Source organism: Atta colombica, unplaced genomic scaffold, assembly GCF_001594045.1.
Source record: "Atta colombica isolate Treedump-2 unplaced genomic scaffold, Acol1.0 scaffold13, whole genome shotgun sequence".
NCBI classification, from domain to species: domain Eukaryota; kingdom Metazoa; phylum Arthropoda; class Insecta; order Hymenoptera; family Formicidae; genus Atta; species Atta colombica.
This window is the reverse complement of record NW_017259217.1, coordinates 1,092,912-1,113,930: the sequence shown is the minus strand read 5'-3', so window position 1 is coordinate 1,113,930 and position 21,019 is coordinate 1,092,912. Positions and strand designations below refer to the sequence as shown.

Here is a 21,019-nt window from a genome sequence, read left to right as displayed (position 1 = left end):
ACAACACACACACACACGCGCACACACACACACACACACACACACACACACACACAATCAATCAAAGGGATAATATACATATAATTTTTGAAAGAATATTTCAAAGAAAAAATATATATGTATATAATGAAGAAGAAATATTTGTAAAAAAATCTATATGCCGACTTTTATAGTAGCAACGACGAAGCCATGCAGGCGCGGAAGGAGACAGAGCGGAAGCGGAAACAGTATCGGTTCCGCAGATACGACGGAAGCCGGCCCCGAGCGTATATTTATTTGGGATCTCGACGAAACCATAGTCGTGTTTCATTCCCTACTAACCGGACAATTCGCCACTAAATATCGTAAAGATGCAAGTCTTCTAGCTCAAGTGGGATTCAGGATGGAGGAGATGATATTCAATTTGGCGGATACACACTTTTTCTTCAATGATGTCGAGGTGATAAAAATTTCCTAGCATGTATAAATTTTAAACGGGATGATTACCGCAGAAATAAAATATTTAAATCATTTTTATAGATTCAAAGATATAAAAAGATGTTATAATGATCCCACGTACAAATACTTAACTAACATTTTATATAATAATTTTAATCTTAATTTAATCTTAAACATTTAATCTTAATGAATATATAATTATTTATTTTGTTTCTTAAAAAAAATTTTCTAAAAAATACTTTCTAGAAAACAATACAGAATGTTATCATTTATAAATTTACTTATCATTTATAAATTTGCAAATAATACTTAAAGTATTTGATTTAAATTTTGATATGATTCATTTCCTAGATGGAAACTTTTCCGAGAAGGAAAACTTCCATAAGCTGACCATGTGTTTTTTAAGAACTAACATCTGCAAACTTATGTGACTATTTTATAACGATTAGATTTCAGCTAGAGATACAATGTTCAGAGACACAATGAATTTTTAAATACTTTAGTTCGAAAATAAAAAAAATATCAAAGTCTAAATGAGCCATATTTGAACCATATGCTTTGTATAGTTACGTGTATGTATACTGATTCGTATTTTCATATATAAATTTTCATATATAAATTTAAATTTGTTCAGCGTATTATTTTTTCTTTCACAGGACTGTGATCAAGTGCATATAGATGACGTTTCGTCAGATGACAACGGACAGGATCTGTCATCCTACAATTTCGCGACTGATGGTTTCCAGTGCGCGTCTGCAAACAATGGTATATGCCTGGCATCCGGTGTGCGAGGAGGCGTCGATTGGATGAGAAAGCTAGCGTTCCGCTATCGTAAAATCAAGGAAATCTATTGTAATTATCGGAATAATGTAGGAGGCCTCTTGGGGACAGCCAAGCGCGAACAGTGGCTACAACTGCGTTCCGAAATCGAAATGTTGACCGATAATTGGTTGACGTCGGCAGTAAAGTGTCTGAACATTATCAACAAGAGAAGCCATTGCATCAATATCCTAGTAACGACTACGCAGCTGGTACCCGCACTCTCCAAAGTTCTGCTATTTGGCATCGGTGGAATATTTCCTATAGAGAATATATACTCGGCTTCCAAAATCGGTAATTATCAAAAATATAAAGAAATAATTAAATATAACTATCCAAAAATATAATTATACAGAATGTCTCAAACTGTTTGATACATCGCTTGTGAACAGGTAGAGTAGGCTAAAGTGAATCGAAAAATCCTCTACCGTTTTGTAATTTTTACAATAGTTAATTAGGTATTAATTTTTAAAGATTGTTAGATAAGCGAGTAATTGGTCTATCTGCCCACAAGCGATGTACCAAAAAATTTAACACATTTCCTGTATATCATTTAATCACAAAGCGAGATTTTGTCCATTCTTCTATTATTTTTTCCATAGCATAAATTATGTTTTTGTTTTAGGAAAGGAGAGTTGTTTCGGTAGAGTGGTTGCCCGATTTGGCCGTAGATGTACGTATGTCGTAATAGGAGATGATTCTGATGAGGAAACAGCAGCGCGGGCACACAACTTTCCCTTTTGGAGGATAAATAGTCACTCAGACACTCAAGCCCTCTATACTGCCTTAGAAATGGGATTTCTTTAATCAAAAGTATATATGAAAATCAGTCTCTCAATCAGGAAACATTTCGGTCATATGAAAAATTGCATGACGTGTATTTCTGTGCGATTTACAAGAAAAGCTAGCGAAAAAGCTATGCTTAACCAGGGAATGGAAGAGTTACTATTCCGTTACTTTTTCCATCCTTTTTTATAATAACAATTTGATAATGACGTTGCAATTTTTTATGACTATAATGATAATTAAATAAATACTAGAAAAAAATGTGCTAAAATTGGGAAAGCCACTTTGAAAAGTAACTTGCATCATCACGCGTTTACTTATTCAGAAAAAATGTTATATATGGACATATTTTATATATAATTGTATATAAAATATGTCAAAATTTTTTATGTAATTATATATAATTATATATGAAACATTTTTTTCCAGGTATTAAAAAAAGTAATTTGTAACGAGTAACGATGTAACATTAATCTTTAAAAGTAATGACTAAAAAGTATAACGATCAGTTATGAATGCTAGTTAATTTTTTCAATAACGAGTGACTTTTCCAATCCTGTTATTACAATTATTATAAAAAAATTACCAAATCGTTATTATAACAATAATTATTAGGAAAGTAACGGGTGTTATAGATAAGTATTACCTACCTTCCTTCCATTCCCTGTGCTTAAAACACACACGCGCGCGCGCCTTCACTTTCTTTTTCTGGAGCAGTTCTTTTCATTCCTATAATTTTTATCATATGTAATATACAGAAAGAAGGAAAGTTGACACTTTCGCAACTATTATAATTATACTCGCCGATATTAAATTAATTCGCGAGTAATTCGGTCGGACATCTTGTCCGCAAGTGATATAGAATGAAAGTAACATTTTAGAAATAACAAAATTCGGAGAAACAAAGATTTGTGTATAATAAAATTCTTTCGGACAATTTTCTAGTGTTGGCATTTAGTCACATGTACTATATAAACTGAAAAATGGAATCTGTGAAAAATATATATAATAATATACGTTTCATGTACTTAAATACATTTGCATCTTTTTTCTTTCGATAATAACAAAATTAAAGGATTTAATATCCCTGGCGAAAAAAAATTCTTACAAAAAATTCTTACAGAAAAACTACATAGATTAAGACAAGATCTTAGAAATTCTTAATTTTTCGTAAATATTTGTAGTAAGATATAGAATGAGGTTTGTTTGTTTCAGAAATTCTTAGTTTTTCATAGATATTCGTAATAGAACATAAAGTGGTGTTGTTTGAAGACGGAGGATTTCTTGGTTTTTTCAAGACATTACTCTATGTTCCCACTATGAATATCTATAAAAAATTAAAAATTTCTATAATTCTGTCTTAATATATAGTTTTTCAGTCAGTAAAAATTTTTCCGTCAGAGATACACTAATAGATTCTAATAGAAGAGATTTTTTTCATTAATATAGTTTACACAGCCTGTACGAATTTACACCATTTTTCACAAATTGTAACTCTATTATAGTTATTATTTACTTAATATAATTTCACGTGCAAATTTATTGCAAAAAATTAGTTTACTATTCATTAACTTCCATTAATTATGCTCGCTTTATACCTGTTTGTCATATCATGTATTTTTTTACATTCCTTTATCGCAAATATAAATGACATTATGTATATTTCGAAAATATCCATATCAATTACACATTATATACAAACATTATATAATAATCTTACTGAACATAAATGCATTAGAAAAAGTATTTATATATTTGTAAAAATATATAGTTATAATCATATTTTGGAATTGTACAAGGCTATTTGACAAAAATTTGACGAAAACGCATTAATATAATAAAAAAGAAAGAACGAATTAGTATAATTGCTAATTACGTTGACATCGTTATGTGTAAAAACAGTTTATAAAAATTTTTTGAATATATCGTATTATTAATAAAACTTATTAATAAAAATAAAATTAAAAATATAATATGTAATGACTGTTCGTGTCTAAAAAAAAGATTGCGAAAGTGAAAGTAACTTTATCCTTTGATAAAAAAAGAAAATGCAAGTCTATGTTAAATTATATGTGGTACTAATTTAATATCAACTATTCCGAAAATAAATTAATATTCTAAGATTCTGTTTTACTTACCTATATATGCCTAAATTTCATAAAGAATTCTGCTTATTTCTGCTGTTAATATATATTTCAAATTGGCATAATATTTTGTTCAATGTATAATATTTTATTTTCTAAATAATCATTCTTGATATTAATAAAAAAATGTTTAATAGACACTTTTTATAATTACGAAATGTTTTATTTTTTTCATTATATAGTATAATCACATTTTCCTACACTAAATACAATTTTCAACAATTTATTATACTTTGTTCATTATGAAATATAACTAACTAAATAATGAAATATATTTTAGCCTCTTAATTTTTAAAAATGTATTTGAATATATATTTATTAATTAGAAATACCAGAAAGCTTCAATGATATGACCAATTCTTAGAGATAAAACTACAATTACATAGTAACATATGTGGGAGCAAAAAGAACTCCGCAATTGTCATCCTTTTGCGTCATTAGAATATATCCGTCATTACCCCAGTAATTAGACCAAGAATTCTTTATCAGCCAATAACCTTTTCCATTCATAGTACCATATCCAACAGCCAAAACAGCATGATCTAATTTATCTTCGGTGTTACCTATACATGAAAATATAATTATTTGAATAACTTATTGGTAAATTTTTTCAATAATAAATAAAAGTTTATAAATCTTACCACAAGCTGAGTCATAATACACTCCGTGAGAATAAAAAGAGAATGTCTTGTGAGAAGCATCGATAGCAATAGAGATAGGACCATGTTTAGCAATAGCGATTTTCAAAGCTTCTACGCTACGTGGAGTGACGTTAACAAAACCTGTGATCTTGGCTGTTAGTGTTACATTGTTTATATGACAATATCCATCCTAAAAAAAAAAAGATTCCTTTGGTTCGCACATTACAAATTATATTAATAATCAGATAGCGTTTTCAATTTTAATAAATGTAATCAAATATATATTTTACCTGTCCTAAATAGCCACCATAATCCTCTTCAAGAGGTAAACCACCATGTTTCATTATCCACTGATATGAACGAAAATCTTCTCCACCATCGCATCCATTATTACCAAATCCCCATGAACAATCAATGAGAGCCTGCAATTATTACTGCAATATTATTGATCTACGGTATAAATACTATATATATTATATTATATAATATTATAAAAAAATTCACTTGGCATTATTTTATCAAACAAAAGTTAGTAATTGAATAGGAAAAAAATAAATTTTGATACTTCACGCTTACCTGTTGAGATAAACGTACTAATTTATTATACTTCATGTAATATGCTCCTTCTACCGCACCAGTAGTAGCAAAACTCCAACAAGAACCACAAACAGACTGATCTATTTAAATAAAGTACATATATTAATATGATATTTAATATGATATTTAATGTATATACTTTATATATATGTATATACATAAAATATATATATTAAATATAATATTAAAATTACAAACCTTTGACTGGCGTTACAGCGCCATATAGCCTCCAATCTATACTATCGGGAATATCTATAATTTCCTTTTCAATATCATGTGGGAATGATGCTCCACCATTATAACCTGGGGTGTATTGCTTGCCTCGTAAAGCCTTTAATTCGAAATCGCTACGATCCACCAAATGATTTATCTCTAACTGATAACCCAAATTGGCACGATTTATAGAATGAATAAATCTAAAAATTATTTACATTATTTATGAAGCAATTATTTTTGGAATAATATTAGGTGTACAACTTTGCTTCCGCCGTTTTTTTTCCGAAATTCGAGGCTTTATTGTAAAAAACTGGTTATACATTTATGATTCAAAGTATTGTCCATCGCTGGCCATTACTTTCTCTCATCTTTCGGATAGCGTACGCGTCGAAAAAACTGGTCATCTTTTGAGGCTATCCACGAATCGATTCAATTTTTTACTTCTTCATAAGATCGGAAGTGCTGGTCAGCCAGGTCGTGTGCCATTGATCGAAACAAGTGATAGTCAGAGGGAGCAACATCTGGAGAATACGGCGGGTGGGGTAGGACTTCCCATTTCAACGTTCCCAAGTATGTCTTGACCTTTTCGCAACATGGGTTCGAGCATTGTCATGCTGCAAAATCACTTTATCGTGTCTCTCGTTATATTGCGACCATTTGTCTTTCAATGCTCGGCTCAAACTCGCATCAAACTCGCATCAATTGCGTTCGATACCGATCGCCTGTGATTGTTTCAGTCGGTTTTAACAGTTCATAATACACTACGCCGAGCTGGTCCCACCAAATACAGAGCATGACCTTGGACGTCAAAATCACTGTTCTTGAAGCGTTGAAACCACTCACGACACGTTCTTTCACTAATAGTGGCCTCACCATAAGTATTTGAGAGCATTCGATGAGCCTCAGCCGCAGATTTCTTCATATTGAAGCAAAAAATTAAAACCTCCCGCAAATGACGAGAATTTGGCTCGTAAACTGACATTTTCAATCGAGAATAACTTTATGATGTAGACACAAATCGACTAATGTTTCTATGGGATTATGTTGACAGATGCCCAAGTTTATTGTATGACGTCTATGATCTATTTATTTCGACCACCACTTACCGCTAAAGCCATCTATAGGAAAACGGCGGAAGCAAAGTTGTATACCTAATAGTAACACAATATCATTGGCATAAATATACCTGATATTTTGTCTAAATAAATCTTTGCGATACATATGATCCAAATCATCTCTGTAATTTTTATTATAAATTTTTTTAAATTTATCAAATGCTTCATGCAAATGATCCTCATAATTATGTATGAATTCACGCATTGGGTTAAAGGTATATATATGATTTTCACCTGGACCTGGGAAGCTGACGCACTTATCATCTACAAATAATTTTTTTTATAATAATAAATTTAATACAGTAATTGTTTTACTTTAATGTAATTACTTTTATGTTTACTTTAATGTAATTAAAAAACATTTATTTTAATGTAATTAAAAAAAAACTTTATATCAGTTAATAGCAACTGGGAAAAAAATATATATTAAGAATTAAATACCTTCTTTAATATTAAAAACATCATCAGAGGGTTTGTCAGAGGAATACCAATCATACTCTAAGTAATAATGATCATAATGTGAACCTAAAAGACTATTAAATCCTTTCATTTCATATCTCATAGGAATAGGTTCCTTCACTTTTGGTAGATGTGGTGATTTCTATAAAGATTATTTTCTCCAAATAGAATAGATTTATTTATTTATTATATACAAATTTATTTATTATATACAAATAATTTTATTTTTACCTTATAACGTATCCAAAGAGTATACTTGTTTGTTTTATCCCCAATTTCTTGTACAAGTCGCCATTTCTCGCACAGTAATCCATTGATCATCTCTTCTCCAATACACTGTATATAAATTTCAGTAAAAGCTACTTACTATTATTTTTGTTTGTATGTATAATACATATTCATAATTTATAAAATTACAGAAATTTAAATTCTGTAATTTTACTAACCTCCATTTCAGGTGTATCTGGAAGAATAGATTGTGATTGTATTTTAGAATCACTAGTACCATTCACTTGAAGACATGTTTCTTCATTACTAACAGTTTCAGTTGTAATAGGTGCTATTTTTATACTCGCTCCATATTGTCCTTTGTGAGCCAATTGAAAGGTTTTAACCATTCCTATTAGAAAAAAAATAGATATCGTATGTTGTTCATGTATATTATATTATCAAATAGGTCTAAATTAAAAATAAATAAATAATTAAAGATTTTTATTATTTTTTAATACCTCCATAATAATCAATCCTACTAGATCCACTGTTGCCATCATACCAAGCATAGAAAGGTTCTCGAATTTCTGCATATGGAATATACAATGTTCCTTTCACTGTATATGTTTTACTGAATGTTGGAGCAATTAAGATTGTTTTAGGAAGTGCCACTGTATAACACATTCCTACAAAATTTTAAAAATATATATATTATATATAAGAAAATATTATATATTATATATATTATATATAAGAGAACACACATATATAATATTAGGTATAGTAAATAAGAAAAAGTTACTAATGTATATCACTACTTAAGTATAACTTACCACAGAATATTAGGAATATAATATTCCTAAAATTAGACATTTTCATTGTATCTCTGAAATACATAACATATGGATGAATATGACAAATATTTATCATTATTCTGATACAGCTGACATGGCTGACCTAGTCAGACTACACTGATTAAGATACAGGATCATATATACATGGCAATAAAATTAAAGCATACATTTATTACGATTTATACAATATGATGATTTATACAATAAAGAAAAGATACATCATTGTCGCAACAATGAAATAATCATTATCAAATATTTATTGAGAGAGTAGAAACGTTATTGTATATTGGCAAAACTACTGGTATATAAGAATACACATGCAAATAAATAAAATTAAAAACATTTAATATCAGTTTTACAATAAAATTACATCATATAATAATAGAAAAAAAAATAAAACAAGTAAAAATATATGTCAAAGTATAACTACTGTTAAAAAGAAATAATTTTCTAATATCGGGGAAAAATAGAGCTTCCAACATTTTGTTTTACTCTCTGTAAACATTATTGATAACGTCGTGATGATATTATCTTGGTTTTGTAGAAAGTTGCATGACTAACTTTTTGCATTTATTTGATCCATCTTAGCAAAAACATCACGGTAATTTACTAATTTAGAACGAAAAACAGAGATTTAATCATGTATATAATATAAAATTTACCTCAATATTGTTATGTGGAAAGACCTGCCTCTCGAGAAAACAGATAATAACTGATTATGCCTGGAGCTTGGAATACAATGAATTAACTTTTTTATATCTATTTACATTCGGAAATTTCGAGGAGAATCAAAGAAGAATAACGAGAAATTTCCTTTATTAATGTGAAGTTGAGGAGCACTGGCGACCGATTCATTCCATGTCGTCAATTGGCAGACACAACTGCAGAATCTTTTAATTGATTGGTTTAAATAAATTTATCACATAAATAAACTTTAATCTCAATTCAACTACTTTACTATTTTTTTTTACTTTTCATTTTTTCAATTCAGAAAAAATGAAGAGCAAGTTGAATTAAGATTAAAGTTAATCTATAGTACATTGGTAGAAACGTGCATCAGTACAAAAACTTTAAATATGTATCAAATATAAGAATGCTCCTGCAATTCTTTGATACACAAAGGTAATCATACCTTTTAATATCATGAGAAACAATTTTCAGGATTATGATTATAATTTTAGGCGTTCCAAAATTCTTCTCCGAGGAAGATTTTATCTGATTTATATACTATAGTATACGTTACGTGTACTATATATTTTCTCATAGAATAAAATTTTCCTCGAAGAGGAAGTTTTGGAACGCCTTAGTGGCTTTAAGTTAATCATACTAAAGATGTGGGAAAAAGTTCGTCGCGTTTTTCCCGTTAGATGTAACGGGAAAAACGCCACGAACTTTTTCCCACACCTAATATATTTTGTCCATATCACAACTTATATAAGACTATATGAAGAGCATTTAATATTCCTTATAGTTACACTAGTTACACTTTCTGTACTTAAAATAAAATATAGATATATAAATATATAAATTACATAATATAATATAATAGAATGGAAATGAGAAAAAAATGAATAATATAAAAAATATGGGTACAAAGAACACATTTAAAAACGCTTGTTTGTATGTCATTTATACCAAAGAATTTTTATCCGTTTCCAGTAGAAAAAAATCGCAGACGATAATGATTATCACTTTGTCAATTGCAAGATTCCAGGAGTTAGTTGCTAACTAGAGAATGCTAATTCAAGATTTATTATGTGTCATGTCACAACGCACTAAAGTTATTCATTTATACAAAACGGTAATAAAGTATTATATACAAATTAACATATATTCAGTATCATTCTAGTATCATTCTAGTGAGCATATATTTCTTAAAATGTAAATATATAAACTAAAAATGTATATTTTTTCACTTATTGCACATTTTTTTTTAAATTTTCGTTTTGCGTTGTTTTTTAGCTGTTGTACATGGGCCGGGACTATCCGAAAGGATATCAATATTTCAGAACCAAGCTAAAGAGAGCTTTTGACAAAAACAAAACAGAGACCGACCCCGAAAAAATAGATAAAATGATAAATCACGGTAATTTTGTAATAAAAGAATTAGAAGCTTTGTACATGTTGCGCAAGTACAGAACATTGAAGAGAAGATACTATGATCAATAATAAAAGGAAAAAGTTTACATGACACATCAACTGTAGATGTGTGATAATAATGCTATATAAATTATTGCTATATTTTATATATAAATTAATTAATATGTAATTGTCATAAATTAGAATTAGTCTACATCTAATGTACATATTCTTTGTATTAATATTTATGCTTTATAAAAGCAAGTAAAATGTTTCATCTACAATGTTTCTTTTTATTCGAACGATCGACACGGTGGTGTTCTAACCTAGCGCTAGTACTAATTACGGAACATTTACGTTGTGTGCTCGCAATTATTCTCGCATAAAAATACACTTCGCAAAAATGTGTAGTGCATTGTAACGGAATTCTTTTTGTATTTTTATAGAATCTTCTAAAATGGCTGCTTGCGTAGCTGTTATTGGCAAAGATGCAAGTATAAATATTTTGTTTGATAGGTTATGATGTATCGACAAAAATTTTCCAATAAATATAATAAAGTACATTTACTTTAGCGAGTTTCTTTACGCGTTGTAAACATTGAATTATTCTAAATAATAATAAATTTTTTGTAGAATTCTCCAAAATTTATCAAAATATATCAATGTACAGATGAAGCTGCTGGATTGCAATTTCATTACAAAGTACATACGTCAATTGATATTGTAGAGGAAAAGCTGAACATAGGGAATAAAACGACAGTTGATATACGTGATTTATACTTAGGCTTGTTATTTGCGACCGAAGAATACAAAATGTATGTAACATTATTCTCTTATAACATCACTCTATAATCTACCTACAAATTAGACATTAAATATGTTTTAATATTCTTATTTTCAGATATGGTTATGCTACAAACACAAAGATTAAATTTGTCATAGTATTGCAATCATCTAATGTATCATTAAGGGATAACGAAATAAAAATGGTAACATTCTTTTTATGCCTCATATATAAACTTAATATTTTATTAATTATGATTTGCAATTAATATGTAAATGTTTGATAACCTGTTAATAGATTTTTAAGAAGTTACATGCTGCATACTCCAATGCTGTTTGCAATCCATTTTACATTCCAGGTGATGAAATAAAATCCAAGTATGTGTGAATTAATCTGTATATATGTTTTTGTTATAGATAATATATAAAAATATTTTATTATTTATACTGGATTTTTAGGTCATTTGATACATCAGTGCTGGAAATAATGGGTGTTATATAATTTACAAAGATATTAAAAAATAATTAAAGAAATATTTCTCACACATCGTTCCAAAATGTATTATTCACATCATATAAACGCTTTATGTAACTGATAATAAATTATATATAATAACTTATATGTTTGTAAAGCTGTATAATCAACTTTTTTAATTATCTTTTTTTATTTTATTTATATACTTTCTGTATTTTAATTTATATATTATATATCATTTTTTTTACGTAATTATATATTTAATATTTTTTTTATTATTGCTAAAAAATAATGTGGCAAATCAATTGACTGATCGCATATAAACCGAACCTAAAAGGAATTAAATTCAGAATATAACTCGCTATAAAACGAATATCGCAAATACATATCCTACATATTCAAAATTCTTTTTGATTGGTTTAATCGCGCATGTGTTTCTCAATCGGATTTATAATTCGATTTTGTACTTCCTGATGTCCAAAAGCAGCGAATCACAAATAGATGGAAAAACAAATCGCTTCATAGAAACGGTTCACGCAGCATGGCGGTAGCTCTCTAAATGCCTGAATCGCAAACGTCTCCCATAAGTCCTGTTTAGACTGTCATCGAGGATTTTCGATTTGTGTGATTTTTTGGAGAAAAGTATCTGCGTACATCAATTGATTTACCATGGTAATTATTGCGCTCCAGTAATCTCGTCTATGTAGTAAATGCTAGTGATTCTCCTGTGATCGTCAGAACTCGGTCTTCAGAAAGCAAATGGCTCACGTGTCGTTGAAGGAATAAATAATAATTGTATGATAAATGACTTTGATGCATTTTGTAGACACTAAGATTTTCAATTGACTTTTAAACTGATTGAATCTCTGACGCGCACATGTACCCATAAATATTAATAGTTGTTACCTTAAAAGCAGTTATGATTATATTTTAAATGAAAAATTCTATCGTAAGCAACTAAATAAATTCTTTTATCTTATTTGATTGTAAGGTCTCCTTAAATCCAGTGCGGATCCTCAAAAATGAAGCTGGAGAAGAGAAGGCAGAAATTGCTAGATTGAGCTCGTTTGTTGGAGTTATAGCTATTGGAGACCTGGTCAAATCTACTCTTGGTCCTAAAGGCATGGACAAGATACTTGTATCTCATGGTAGATCCTTGGGACAAGTACATGTTACTAATGATGGTGCTACTATCCTCAAAAGTATTGGCATTGATAATCCTGCTGCCAAGATTTTGGTAGATATGTCTCGTGTCCAAGATGATGAAGTGGGTGATGGTACCACTTCAGTCACTGTTCTTGGTAAATATGATATGATTAAGTTTTTAAGTTATTAAGTAAAAAGCCTATACTGATCAAAACTGAATTTTGAATGCTTTTAAATAATTTCATATAAATTTATATACCGCATTTGTAGTCTCTCAAATTACAAGCCAAATTGATTTTCTAGATGTAAAAACGTAACAATTGCCATAGTAATATCATAAATTGATTAGCAATTTAATAATTTTATGTTTAATTGGCATCATTTCAAGAAGTAATTAATATATTGAAAATCTGTAAATACATTTATTACAAAAAATATTACCTCAGTCAGTCGAACCCAGATTTCTAGCATTCCATGAGAGCATCCTAAACCTTTAGACCTAGTATACTTCACAGTAATCGATATATAGGAACATATACATCTTTTAGACAGCATGTATAAATGATAATAAATTGTTTATGATATGATTACTCACTTGAATTTTCAAATTATTTAATCTTAAATATTATTAAATATCTTTAATTTTCTTTTTTTTTACAGCTGCTGAACTTTTGCGAGAAGCTGAGAAGCTAATCGAGAATCAGAAGATTCATCCACAAACTATCATTAGTGGTTGGAGAAATGCTACAAATGTAGCGAATGAGGCTTTAAAAAATGCAGCCACAGACAATTCTGCAGATCCTGATCGATTTCGAGAGGATTTATTAAATATTGCTCGTACAACATTAAGTTCCAAGATTTTATCTCAGCACAAGGAGCACTTTAGCAAGCTTGCAGTTGATGCAGTATTGCGTCTTAAAGGATCTGGTAATTTGTCTGCGATTCAAGTTATAAAAAAACGTGGCGCAACACTTGCTGATTCCTTCTTAGATGAAGGATTTTTATTAGATAAAAAACCGGGTGTTCACCAACCACAAAAAGTTTCTGACGCACGTATACTTATCGCTAATACATCTATGGACACGGATAAAATCAAGGTTTATGTTCCTTCTATTATGTATATTTTTCTTAATTTTTTAACAAACCTAACAAACCTGTTATACGCATTTATTTATTTATAGGTATTTGGCTCTAGAGTACGTGTAGATTCAATGGCGAAGATAGCAGAATTAGAAGCTGCAGAAAAAGAAAAAATGAAGGTAATGGATATTTCTAAAAGTTCTTCACACATATTTATAAAATTTAATATAATATTTATATAATAATCTTCTGAATTTACACAGGATAAGATTGACAAAATTTTGAAGCATGGTTGCAACGTCTTTATCAATAGGCAATTGATATACAATTATCCGGAACAATTATTTGCTGATGCCGGAATTATGGCTATTGAGCATGCTGATTTTGATGGAATCGAAAGACTTTCGCTTGTTACTGGTGGTGAGATTGTTAGTACTTTTGACAATCCCGATTTAGTCAAATTGGGAAAATGCAATCTTATTGAACAGGTAAATTTATAATTTACGTTTGTAATTCATACATAATATTCCATATAGTGGAGCTCGATTCTGTGCGCGCGCGCGCGCGCGCGTGTGTGTGTGTGTGTGTGTGTGTGTGAGCGCGCGCGTGTAATTATTAGTTTTGTTGTAACTTTAATTATAATATATATCAATTATATTGCATTGTTATATTTTTCAGGTTATGATAGGAGAAGATACACTCTTAAGATTCTCTGGAGTTCCATTGGGTGAAGCGTGCACCGTTGTTATTCGTGGCGCAACGCAACAGATCATTGACGAAGCTGAGAGATCACTGCATGATGCGCTCTGTGTTTTAGCAGCTACGGTACGCGAGTCGAGAATAGTTTACGGTGGTGGATGCAGCGAGATGATTATGGCTTGCGCTGTTATGCGTGCGGCCGCGGCTACGCCGGGTAAAGAGGCTGTTGCGATGGAAGCCTTTGCACGAGCGTTGCAGCAATTGCCAACCATTATTGCCGACAATGCTGGCTATGATTCGGCACAATTGGTTAGTGAGTTGAGAGCCGCGCATAATTCTGGGGGCAATACCATGGGATTAGGTAAGTTTCAAATTTTTATATTCTTTTATCACTGAAAATATTTTTAAATATATAAATTGTGCGCTAAATGGTTTCATAATAATCAAGTTAAATTAAATTTGTTCTCCAATCTTACAGATATGGAAATGGGCAAAGTCGGATGTATGAAACGGCTAGGAATCACTGAATCTTGGGTAGTGAAGAGGCAAGTTCTCGTGAGTGCGGCTGAAGCAGCAGAAATGATACTTCGAGTGGACGATATTTTGCGCGCGGCTCCTAGAAAACGCGTACAAGACAGAGGACGTTGTTAATTCATTCATTAAGAAAAAAATAAATGTTTACTCTCGCTTTGATTTCATAATTGCCTGCAATTTTTCATGCATGTGGCCTCTTAAATTAATTAATGTGTTTAATTAAATATTGTGTTAATCTCATTGTCGATAACGCATTTGATAATATTAATGTACTAATGATAGTAAGGAGATATATTCCACTTTTTGAATATTTTGTCATTTATATATGAATTATATTCCAATTTTCTCGATCTTTCACAAATAAAATATTATACAATAAGAAGCACATCTATATATGTTCAAAATTTTTTATAACATTACAATAGATTCAATATTAATAAATGCTTTGAGATGCAATACTTTACATGAATATTTATTATACTAGCAATATACTTTATTAATTTGTCCACAATTGTACACAAGTCATTTTTATAATAATAAACATATAGATATAAGATTTAATAAAGTATATTTTAGTGATAAGGTAAATATTCATTTCACATGTATTTGATTTGTGACTATTTTTCTTAAATTAAGCTCTATAAATTTTATTTATTCGGCAATCACAGCCTGTTCCAATAACAAAAAAAAAAGCAAAAAAGAATAAGACTGGCATGCCTTTTAAATATGTTTTATAGATTGATATTCTTATACTACATGGAAAGTGATCACACTATGCTGCTAGTATGGTTACTAGTACAGCTACTAGTGCATGCATTTCATTGATTATTATAAGTTTTACGACTATATGCTTATATAATAGTCATCAATACTCTATTGGAAGTGTCTTTATGAATAAGTTTCAATCTTCCAATACGAATCTCTCTGATTGAAGTATAACCACATTATTTGAAATTCTTCATTAAAGCGGATTATACATTCAATTAACAAAAAAACAGATCTTTAACTTGACTTGAAGAATACTAAAAAAAAAAATCTATAAATTTCCATCAGATAATGCAAACTATACAATTTTAATGATCAATCGATTAATATGCGAACCGTAATTTAGTATCGTAGCCAAGTTTATCAAGGTTCGGAGTACAAGCGAAATTGATCATTGGAGGTGGCCCGCACATAAGTACGATAGTGTCAGGTGACGGTGGAAACATATGCTTTTCTATCATATCAGTGCTTATATATCCTGTACTGTAAGGCCATTTATCGTTACTTGAATCTAATGTATACCAAAGTTTCAATTTATTCGGGTACTTCTTGGCAATTTCATCTAATTCGTTTCGTAACAAGATATCTTTTTCTGTTTGATTGGCGAACAGCAAAGAAGTTTGAGTTTCGTCCATAGGATCTTTTATTATTGCACGAATTAGTTGCAGCATTGGCGTAATGCCCGTACCACCAGCGAGCATAACTATCTGTACAAATTTACATAAATTTATTATTAACATATATGTACAGAAGAGCTCCTACTGAAAAAAAATACGTCATACAGTTGCAAGATGAAATCATGTAATTAAAACATATAAACCACGTAATGTATTGTTCCAAATCAGTATGTAATTTTTTAAAATTAATTTGAAAAATCATATGATACTATGTTCTTTTTTCTTCTATTTCTATTATTCAATTCTTAAAAATTCGATAACTATAAACTAACATCACATGATAGATGAAATTATTTTTAATATCATGTAATTTTTTAAAAAAATTACGTACTGATTTAGAACAATCCATTATGTGACTTACATGTTTTAATTACATGATTTCATCATGTAACATTGTGATGATTTTTTCAGTAGGGGCTGTTCTTAATAATGATTAATATTAACAAAATAAAATTATATTCTATATTATATATATGTATACACAGAGCAGTATGTACTTGCCTTTTTAACATTATATTCTACAGCTGGTTCCTTCCTAAGAAGCTTTATAGTGACCTTTCCTTGTCCTTTGTAAACCAGTCTACCAGATGGACCTCTAAAATCAATGGTATCCCCTATGTTCATATTTTCCAAATATTGAGACATTTTTCCTCCTTCAGGGAATTTTGGATGCACATTTTTGAAGTATACCTATAAATCACAATATTAAAACAGATTTTCTTTTTTATTCCATATTATTTATCAATTCTGTATTCTCATTTTATACCTTGATAACCAGATCAACGTAGCCCCGATTATCATTACTTGATACAGGTGTATATGAACGTATTACAACCTCTTCTCCAATTTTTGCTGTTAAATGTACATGTTGACCAATTGGCAGACCCAGGACATGATTTGGTGTAGGTAATCCAAATCTAAATTTCCTTGTATCGTGACTTATTATGTCTTTTTGAATTAGAGGTAGACTATACTTAACTACTGGATCAACCAATAGTATTTGTGCAGATTTTTTCTTCTTTTCATTCCAGGATTTATATATTTTAAATGCTACTCCTATAACAACTATTGTTCCTACCGCAGCCAAAACTGGTAACACCTAGAAATATAAAATTTTATTTTAACATAATGTTATATGTGTTAATGTTATAACACATATAACATTATTCTTTTAATTTTGAAATTTTATCTTTTTCTTTTTAATACATGAATTTTATTTTCACACTTAAAAAGTGTTACAGATACAGATTCTATTAAATTTCTAAGATTTTTGTAAATAAAGTTTTCAAGAATATACAAGTAAATAATGTCGTATATAAAAATTAATATTTGCACAATTTTTTATAAAATAATCCATGCATAATTAATTAATAAGATGCTTTAGGAAGAATATCTCTAAAATCAAAATTTTCTGACTAAATCATCGTTTAAAAAAAACATCACGCCTATGTACAAAGTACAAATTGTAGCTGGTGATAATCGCGTAACAATATGATTTGCATGATAGTATGCGAGATCGGATCGGTCGAAACGGGCCTTACCAATGTTCGAACATTCGACATTGCGAATTAAAGATGCACGTGGACCGAGAGGTTAAAGGACAGCGCGGAGAAAATTGTACTATGGACTCTACGGAGACGCGAGCTCATGTGATCGAGATCGCAGATCGACTTTCGCCAAAGCAACGATTCGCCGCCGGCGTCTGTACCGTCTACCGTTTGTAGAGTCAACGGGACGAGTACCGTCGATTCCGGAACTCGCTCCAATCCGTTAAAATAGACTCGGCTTCTTACGTTTTCGGAATAGAAACATTAGACACGAATATTTATAGCCGCATTACTCGCAGCAACATATTATTACGCTGAAAACACGTGCCTTTTTGTCATCGGCTGATCGACGCAAGAGATTGCCTCGGGCCCCGAGTCTTATTACATACCTATTATGCATATCTCGATGCATTATCACTACTTTCGTATCGCAATCAGCGAGGAATGCGAACGAATTATACATTTAACACTATTTTTTTGCTTACATGTTCTATGTTTTTCTTTTTCTTTTTTTTTAAATACTTAATTATCTTAGTTCATACCGGGTTATATCTGATATTAGATATTGATTTATTTAGAGCAACTTTTGAATTAAATTCCGATTAATCTATTGGAATTTCTTGCAACATTTCTAATTATATTATAAATTCATTTATCTCTAATCTGATTATTCTTTCTTTGTATTAAGCAATAAATTGATAAGTCTATCCGCGTTTATAAAATACCATAAATGCTGTTTTAATAAACTAATTATCGATAAATTAACAAGCATTTTTAATTGCATTTTGTCTTTTTTCCTTTCTTTGATTTCCAAGAAATTTATTTGCATTAAAAATAATTGAAAATTTATTTTGTTTTAAATGTTAAATAAATTATTATATATTACAGTTTATCCATGTAAAATGATATAATTCTCACTAAATGATTATTATATATTATTATATATTAAGTACAAACATCGGATGGTTAACATAAATAATCTATCGATTCTACATTTAATTCTTTTCTTATCTTTGGCTTATATAAAAACTGCCGCGCAGTAAGTATTGCTGTATTTTAATTGTGTGTAAGAGTTATATATAGCTTTTTCTTTCATTACACTTATATCGTGATAATTTTTAAAACGCAATTGGATGCTTTATGTAACATCGTGCAAAGCATATTCCGACGTAATGATTTATCTCCATCAATCTAAAATATATATTATATTATACATACTTGAGAATCAATTATTGCGTTCATATTTTCTATTCCAGTTTCATTGAAAGACGCACACACACACACACACACACACACACACACACACACACATAAAATTTCTATGGGTTGCTCGACGCACGTTATATATTGTTGAATTAATCAAATAGATTTATTTGTGATGAGAGACGTATAAGGAGTGAGAGACTTGCGTTCTCTTGAGTTACGTCAAGAAACGTATTACATCGTTATCATTGGCAGTGATGTAATCGCAACATCTTCTATCCACTTTCCCAGAAGAGAGAGACAAAGTGTTTCAAAACCAATTTAAACAACGTCGATTTCGGTTACTTTATTTTCTATAGCATACATTTTGATAATATTTAAAATATTAATTATTTTAAAACAATATGATAAACATGCTAAAAAATTATACTCAATGTGTAATATAAATAAATTTCTAATTATTCCTCTTTCTTTTTTTCTTCTTGTATTTTATCTCCTTTTCTTTATTCCTCTTTTCTTTTTTTATATTAAATGTTTTTATTTTTATCTCTTGTTTCTATAATTTTTTTTCTTCTACATATTCTGAAAATCTCTTTGGCTACAAAGCATGTGGTATTGTGTTTGAGATACGCGACTGTCATTTAATGATCTCATAGTGACGTTTTTTCATATGAATGATTCTATTGGTCATTGATATAATAACGGTAACATTACAACTAACTTTTCTTGGACAGTTCAAGGATATATATCAGATTTTGTAATCGAAATTCCTACGTTTTAAACTTAATATCCTGATCTTTTTTTTCTAAATTATCTGTGACCCAACAGAACTGAATTTTTCGACATTGCATTCTTATTGCATTACATTCTTCTTGCATTTAGATCATGTATTCAGGGGTATTTACCATGTATGACGATAATAAATGTAAAGTGAGAAAATTTAAAAGAAATGTAGCATATATAGTATATTTATTGTACTTGTTAAAAGAGAAATAATATATAAATATTAGCATAGAGTTCCGAAAGGGAGAACCTCTCCCTGATTTTCTTGTTGCTTGATATACTACTATATTTTGAGATAATTACGAATATGATAATGAAAATTGACAACAAGATCATTTTCAATATCAAATACTTGAAAAACGATTTTTTTCACATTACTCACGCGTTTCACGTGCACTTCTAAGTAAGGGAGGAGAGGTGGAGTGGAAGTCCACCTCCTTCGCGTGAAAGTTGTACGCCCCTAAGCAGAGGAGAGATGAGAGTAGTAATAATTATAATTTACAAATTAAAGTTAAATTGTTTTCCTATTCTGGAAACATAATTTAAGTTCATGTTTCTACTCTAAATTTTCTTTTTAATATACAAGACATAGTTATATATCTTTTGGCGACAAGATTTACGCATTTCGCGTAGAAAATCAAAAAAATATTAAAAAATCGTTTTTTAAGTATTTGACCTTGAAAATGATCTTATCGCCAATTTTCATTATCATATTTGTAATAATACAGTCAAATAACAAGAAAATCGGAGGTTTTGAAACTTCATCTAAATATTTTAATATTGATAAATTACCAAATTTTATTGAGTAAGGAAAAGATATATAACTGCGTCTTGTAGATTGAAAAAAGAATTCAGAGGAGAGACATGAACTTAAGTTTTGTTTTCAGAATAGGAAAGAAATTTGACTTTAATTTGTAAATAATATTATATTATTTACAACTTGACATGGCAATGTATTTTCTTAGGATA

General features: G+C 29.6%; 5 protein-coding genes across 8 annotated transcripts in view; 3 read left to right on the top strand and 2 right to left on the bottom strand.

Moving 5' to 3' along the window:
• Positions 1-2,064, top strand: part of LOC108684273 (eyes absent homolog 4) — a 10,497-nt gene extending 8,433 nt beyond the window's left edge. The window contains exons 6-8 of the mRNA XM_018188510.1: positions 133-439; positions 1,095-1,551; positions 1,883-2,064. Of these exons, the coding sequence (XP_018043999.1) occupies positions 133-439; positions 1,095-1,551; positions 1,883-2,064 (946 nt within the window). The remainder of the gene's footprint in view (positions 1-132; positions 440-1,094; positions 1,552-1,882) is intronic.
• Positions 2,065-4,328: 2,264 nt separating this feature from the next.
• Positions 4,329-9,699, bottom strand: LOC108684298 (digestive cysteine proteinase 3). Of its 2 annotated transcripts, none has more exons than XM_018188553.1 (13): positions 9,684-9,699; positions 8,942-9,169; positions 8,259-8,311; positions 7,944-8,111; positions 7,662-7,834; positions 7,447-7,551; positions 7,198-7,357; positions 6,828-7,020; positions 5,624-5,841; positions 5,405-5,505; positions 5,119-5,250; positions 4,829-5,018; positions 4,329-4,750 (listed from the first exon to the last, which is right to left on the bottom strand). In XM_018188553.1, exons 3-13 carry the CDS (start codon positions 8,302-8,304, stop codon positions 4,566-4,568), a joined length of 1,671 nt encoding a protein of 556 aa, XP_018044042.1. In that variant the 5' UTR covers positions 8,305-8,311; positions 8,942-9,169; positions 9,684-9,699; the 3' UTR covers positions 4,329-4,565. The 2 variants fall into 2 exon arrangements, with proteins under 2 accessions (XP_018044042.1, XP_018044041.1); XM_018188552.1 differs by lacking the exon at positions 9,684-9,699 and adding an exon at positions 9,412-9,473.
• Positions 9,700-9,935: 236 nt separating this feature from the next.
• Positions 9,936-11,761, top strand: LOC108684299 (trafficking protein particle complex subunit 2-like protein). Of its 2 annotated transcripts, none has more exons than XM_018188554.1 (7): positions 9,936-10,080; positions 10,242-10,365; positions 10,805-10,848; positions 10,992-11,173; positions 11,260-11,347; positions 11,440-11,519; positions 11,601-11,761. In XM_018188554.1, the coding sequence occupies exons 1-7, from the start codon at positions 10,015-10,017 to the stop codon at positions 11,641-11,643; spliced, it is 627 nt and encodes a 208-aa protein (XP_018044043.1). In that variant the 5' UTR covers positions 9,936-10,014; the 3' UTR covers positions 11,644-11,761. The 2 variants fall into 2 exon arrangements, with proteins under 2 accessions (XP_018044043.1, XP_018044044.1); XM_018188555.1 differs by lacking the exon at positions 9,936-10,080 and adding an exon at positions 10,084-10,160.
• A 396-nt stretch (positions 11,762-12,157) lies between these two features.
• Positions 12,158-15,460, top strand: LOC108684250 (T-complex protein 1 subunit beta). The gene is made up of 7 exons (XM_018188478.1): positions 12,158-12,288; positions 12,608-12,917; positions 13,423-13,859; positions 13,944-14,021; positions 14,106-14,330; positions 14,521-14,902; positions 15,020-15,460. Exons 1-7 carry the CDS (start codon positions 12,286-12,288, stop codon positions 15,190-15,192), a joined length of 1,608 nt encoding a protein of 535 aa, XP_018043967.1. The 5' UTR covers positions 12,158-12,285; the 3' UTR covers positions 15,193-15,460.
• Positions 15,461-15,754: 294 nt separating this feature from the next.
• Positions 15,755-19,485, bottom strand: LOC108684254 (NADH-cytochrome b5 reductase 3). Of its 2 annotated transcripts, none has more exons than XM_018188481.1 (4): positions 19,283-19,485; positions 17,284-17,616; positions 17,019-17,207; positions 15,755-16,547 (listed from the first exon to the last, which is right to left on the bottom strand). In XM_018188481.1, exons 1-4 carry the CDS (start codon positions 19,304-19,306, stop codon positions 16,164-16,166), a joined length of 930 nt encoding a protein of 309 aa, XP_018043970.1. In that variant the 5' UTR covers positions 19,307-19,485; the 3' UTR covers positions 15,755-16,163. The 2 variants fall into 2 exon arrangements, with proteins under 2 accessions (XP_018043970.1, XP_018043972.1); XM_018188483.1 differs by lacking the exon at positions 19,283-19,485 and adding an exon at positions 18,059-18,578.
• Positions 19,486-21,019: the final 1,534 nt, after the last annotated feature.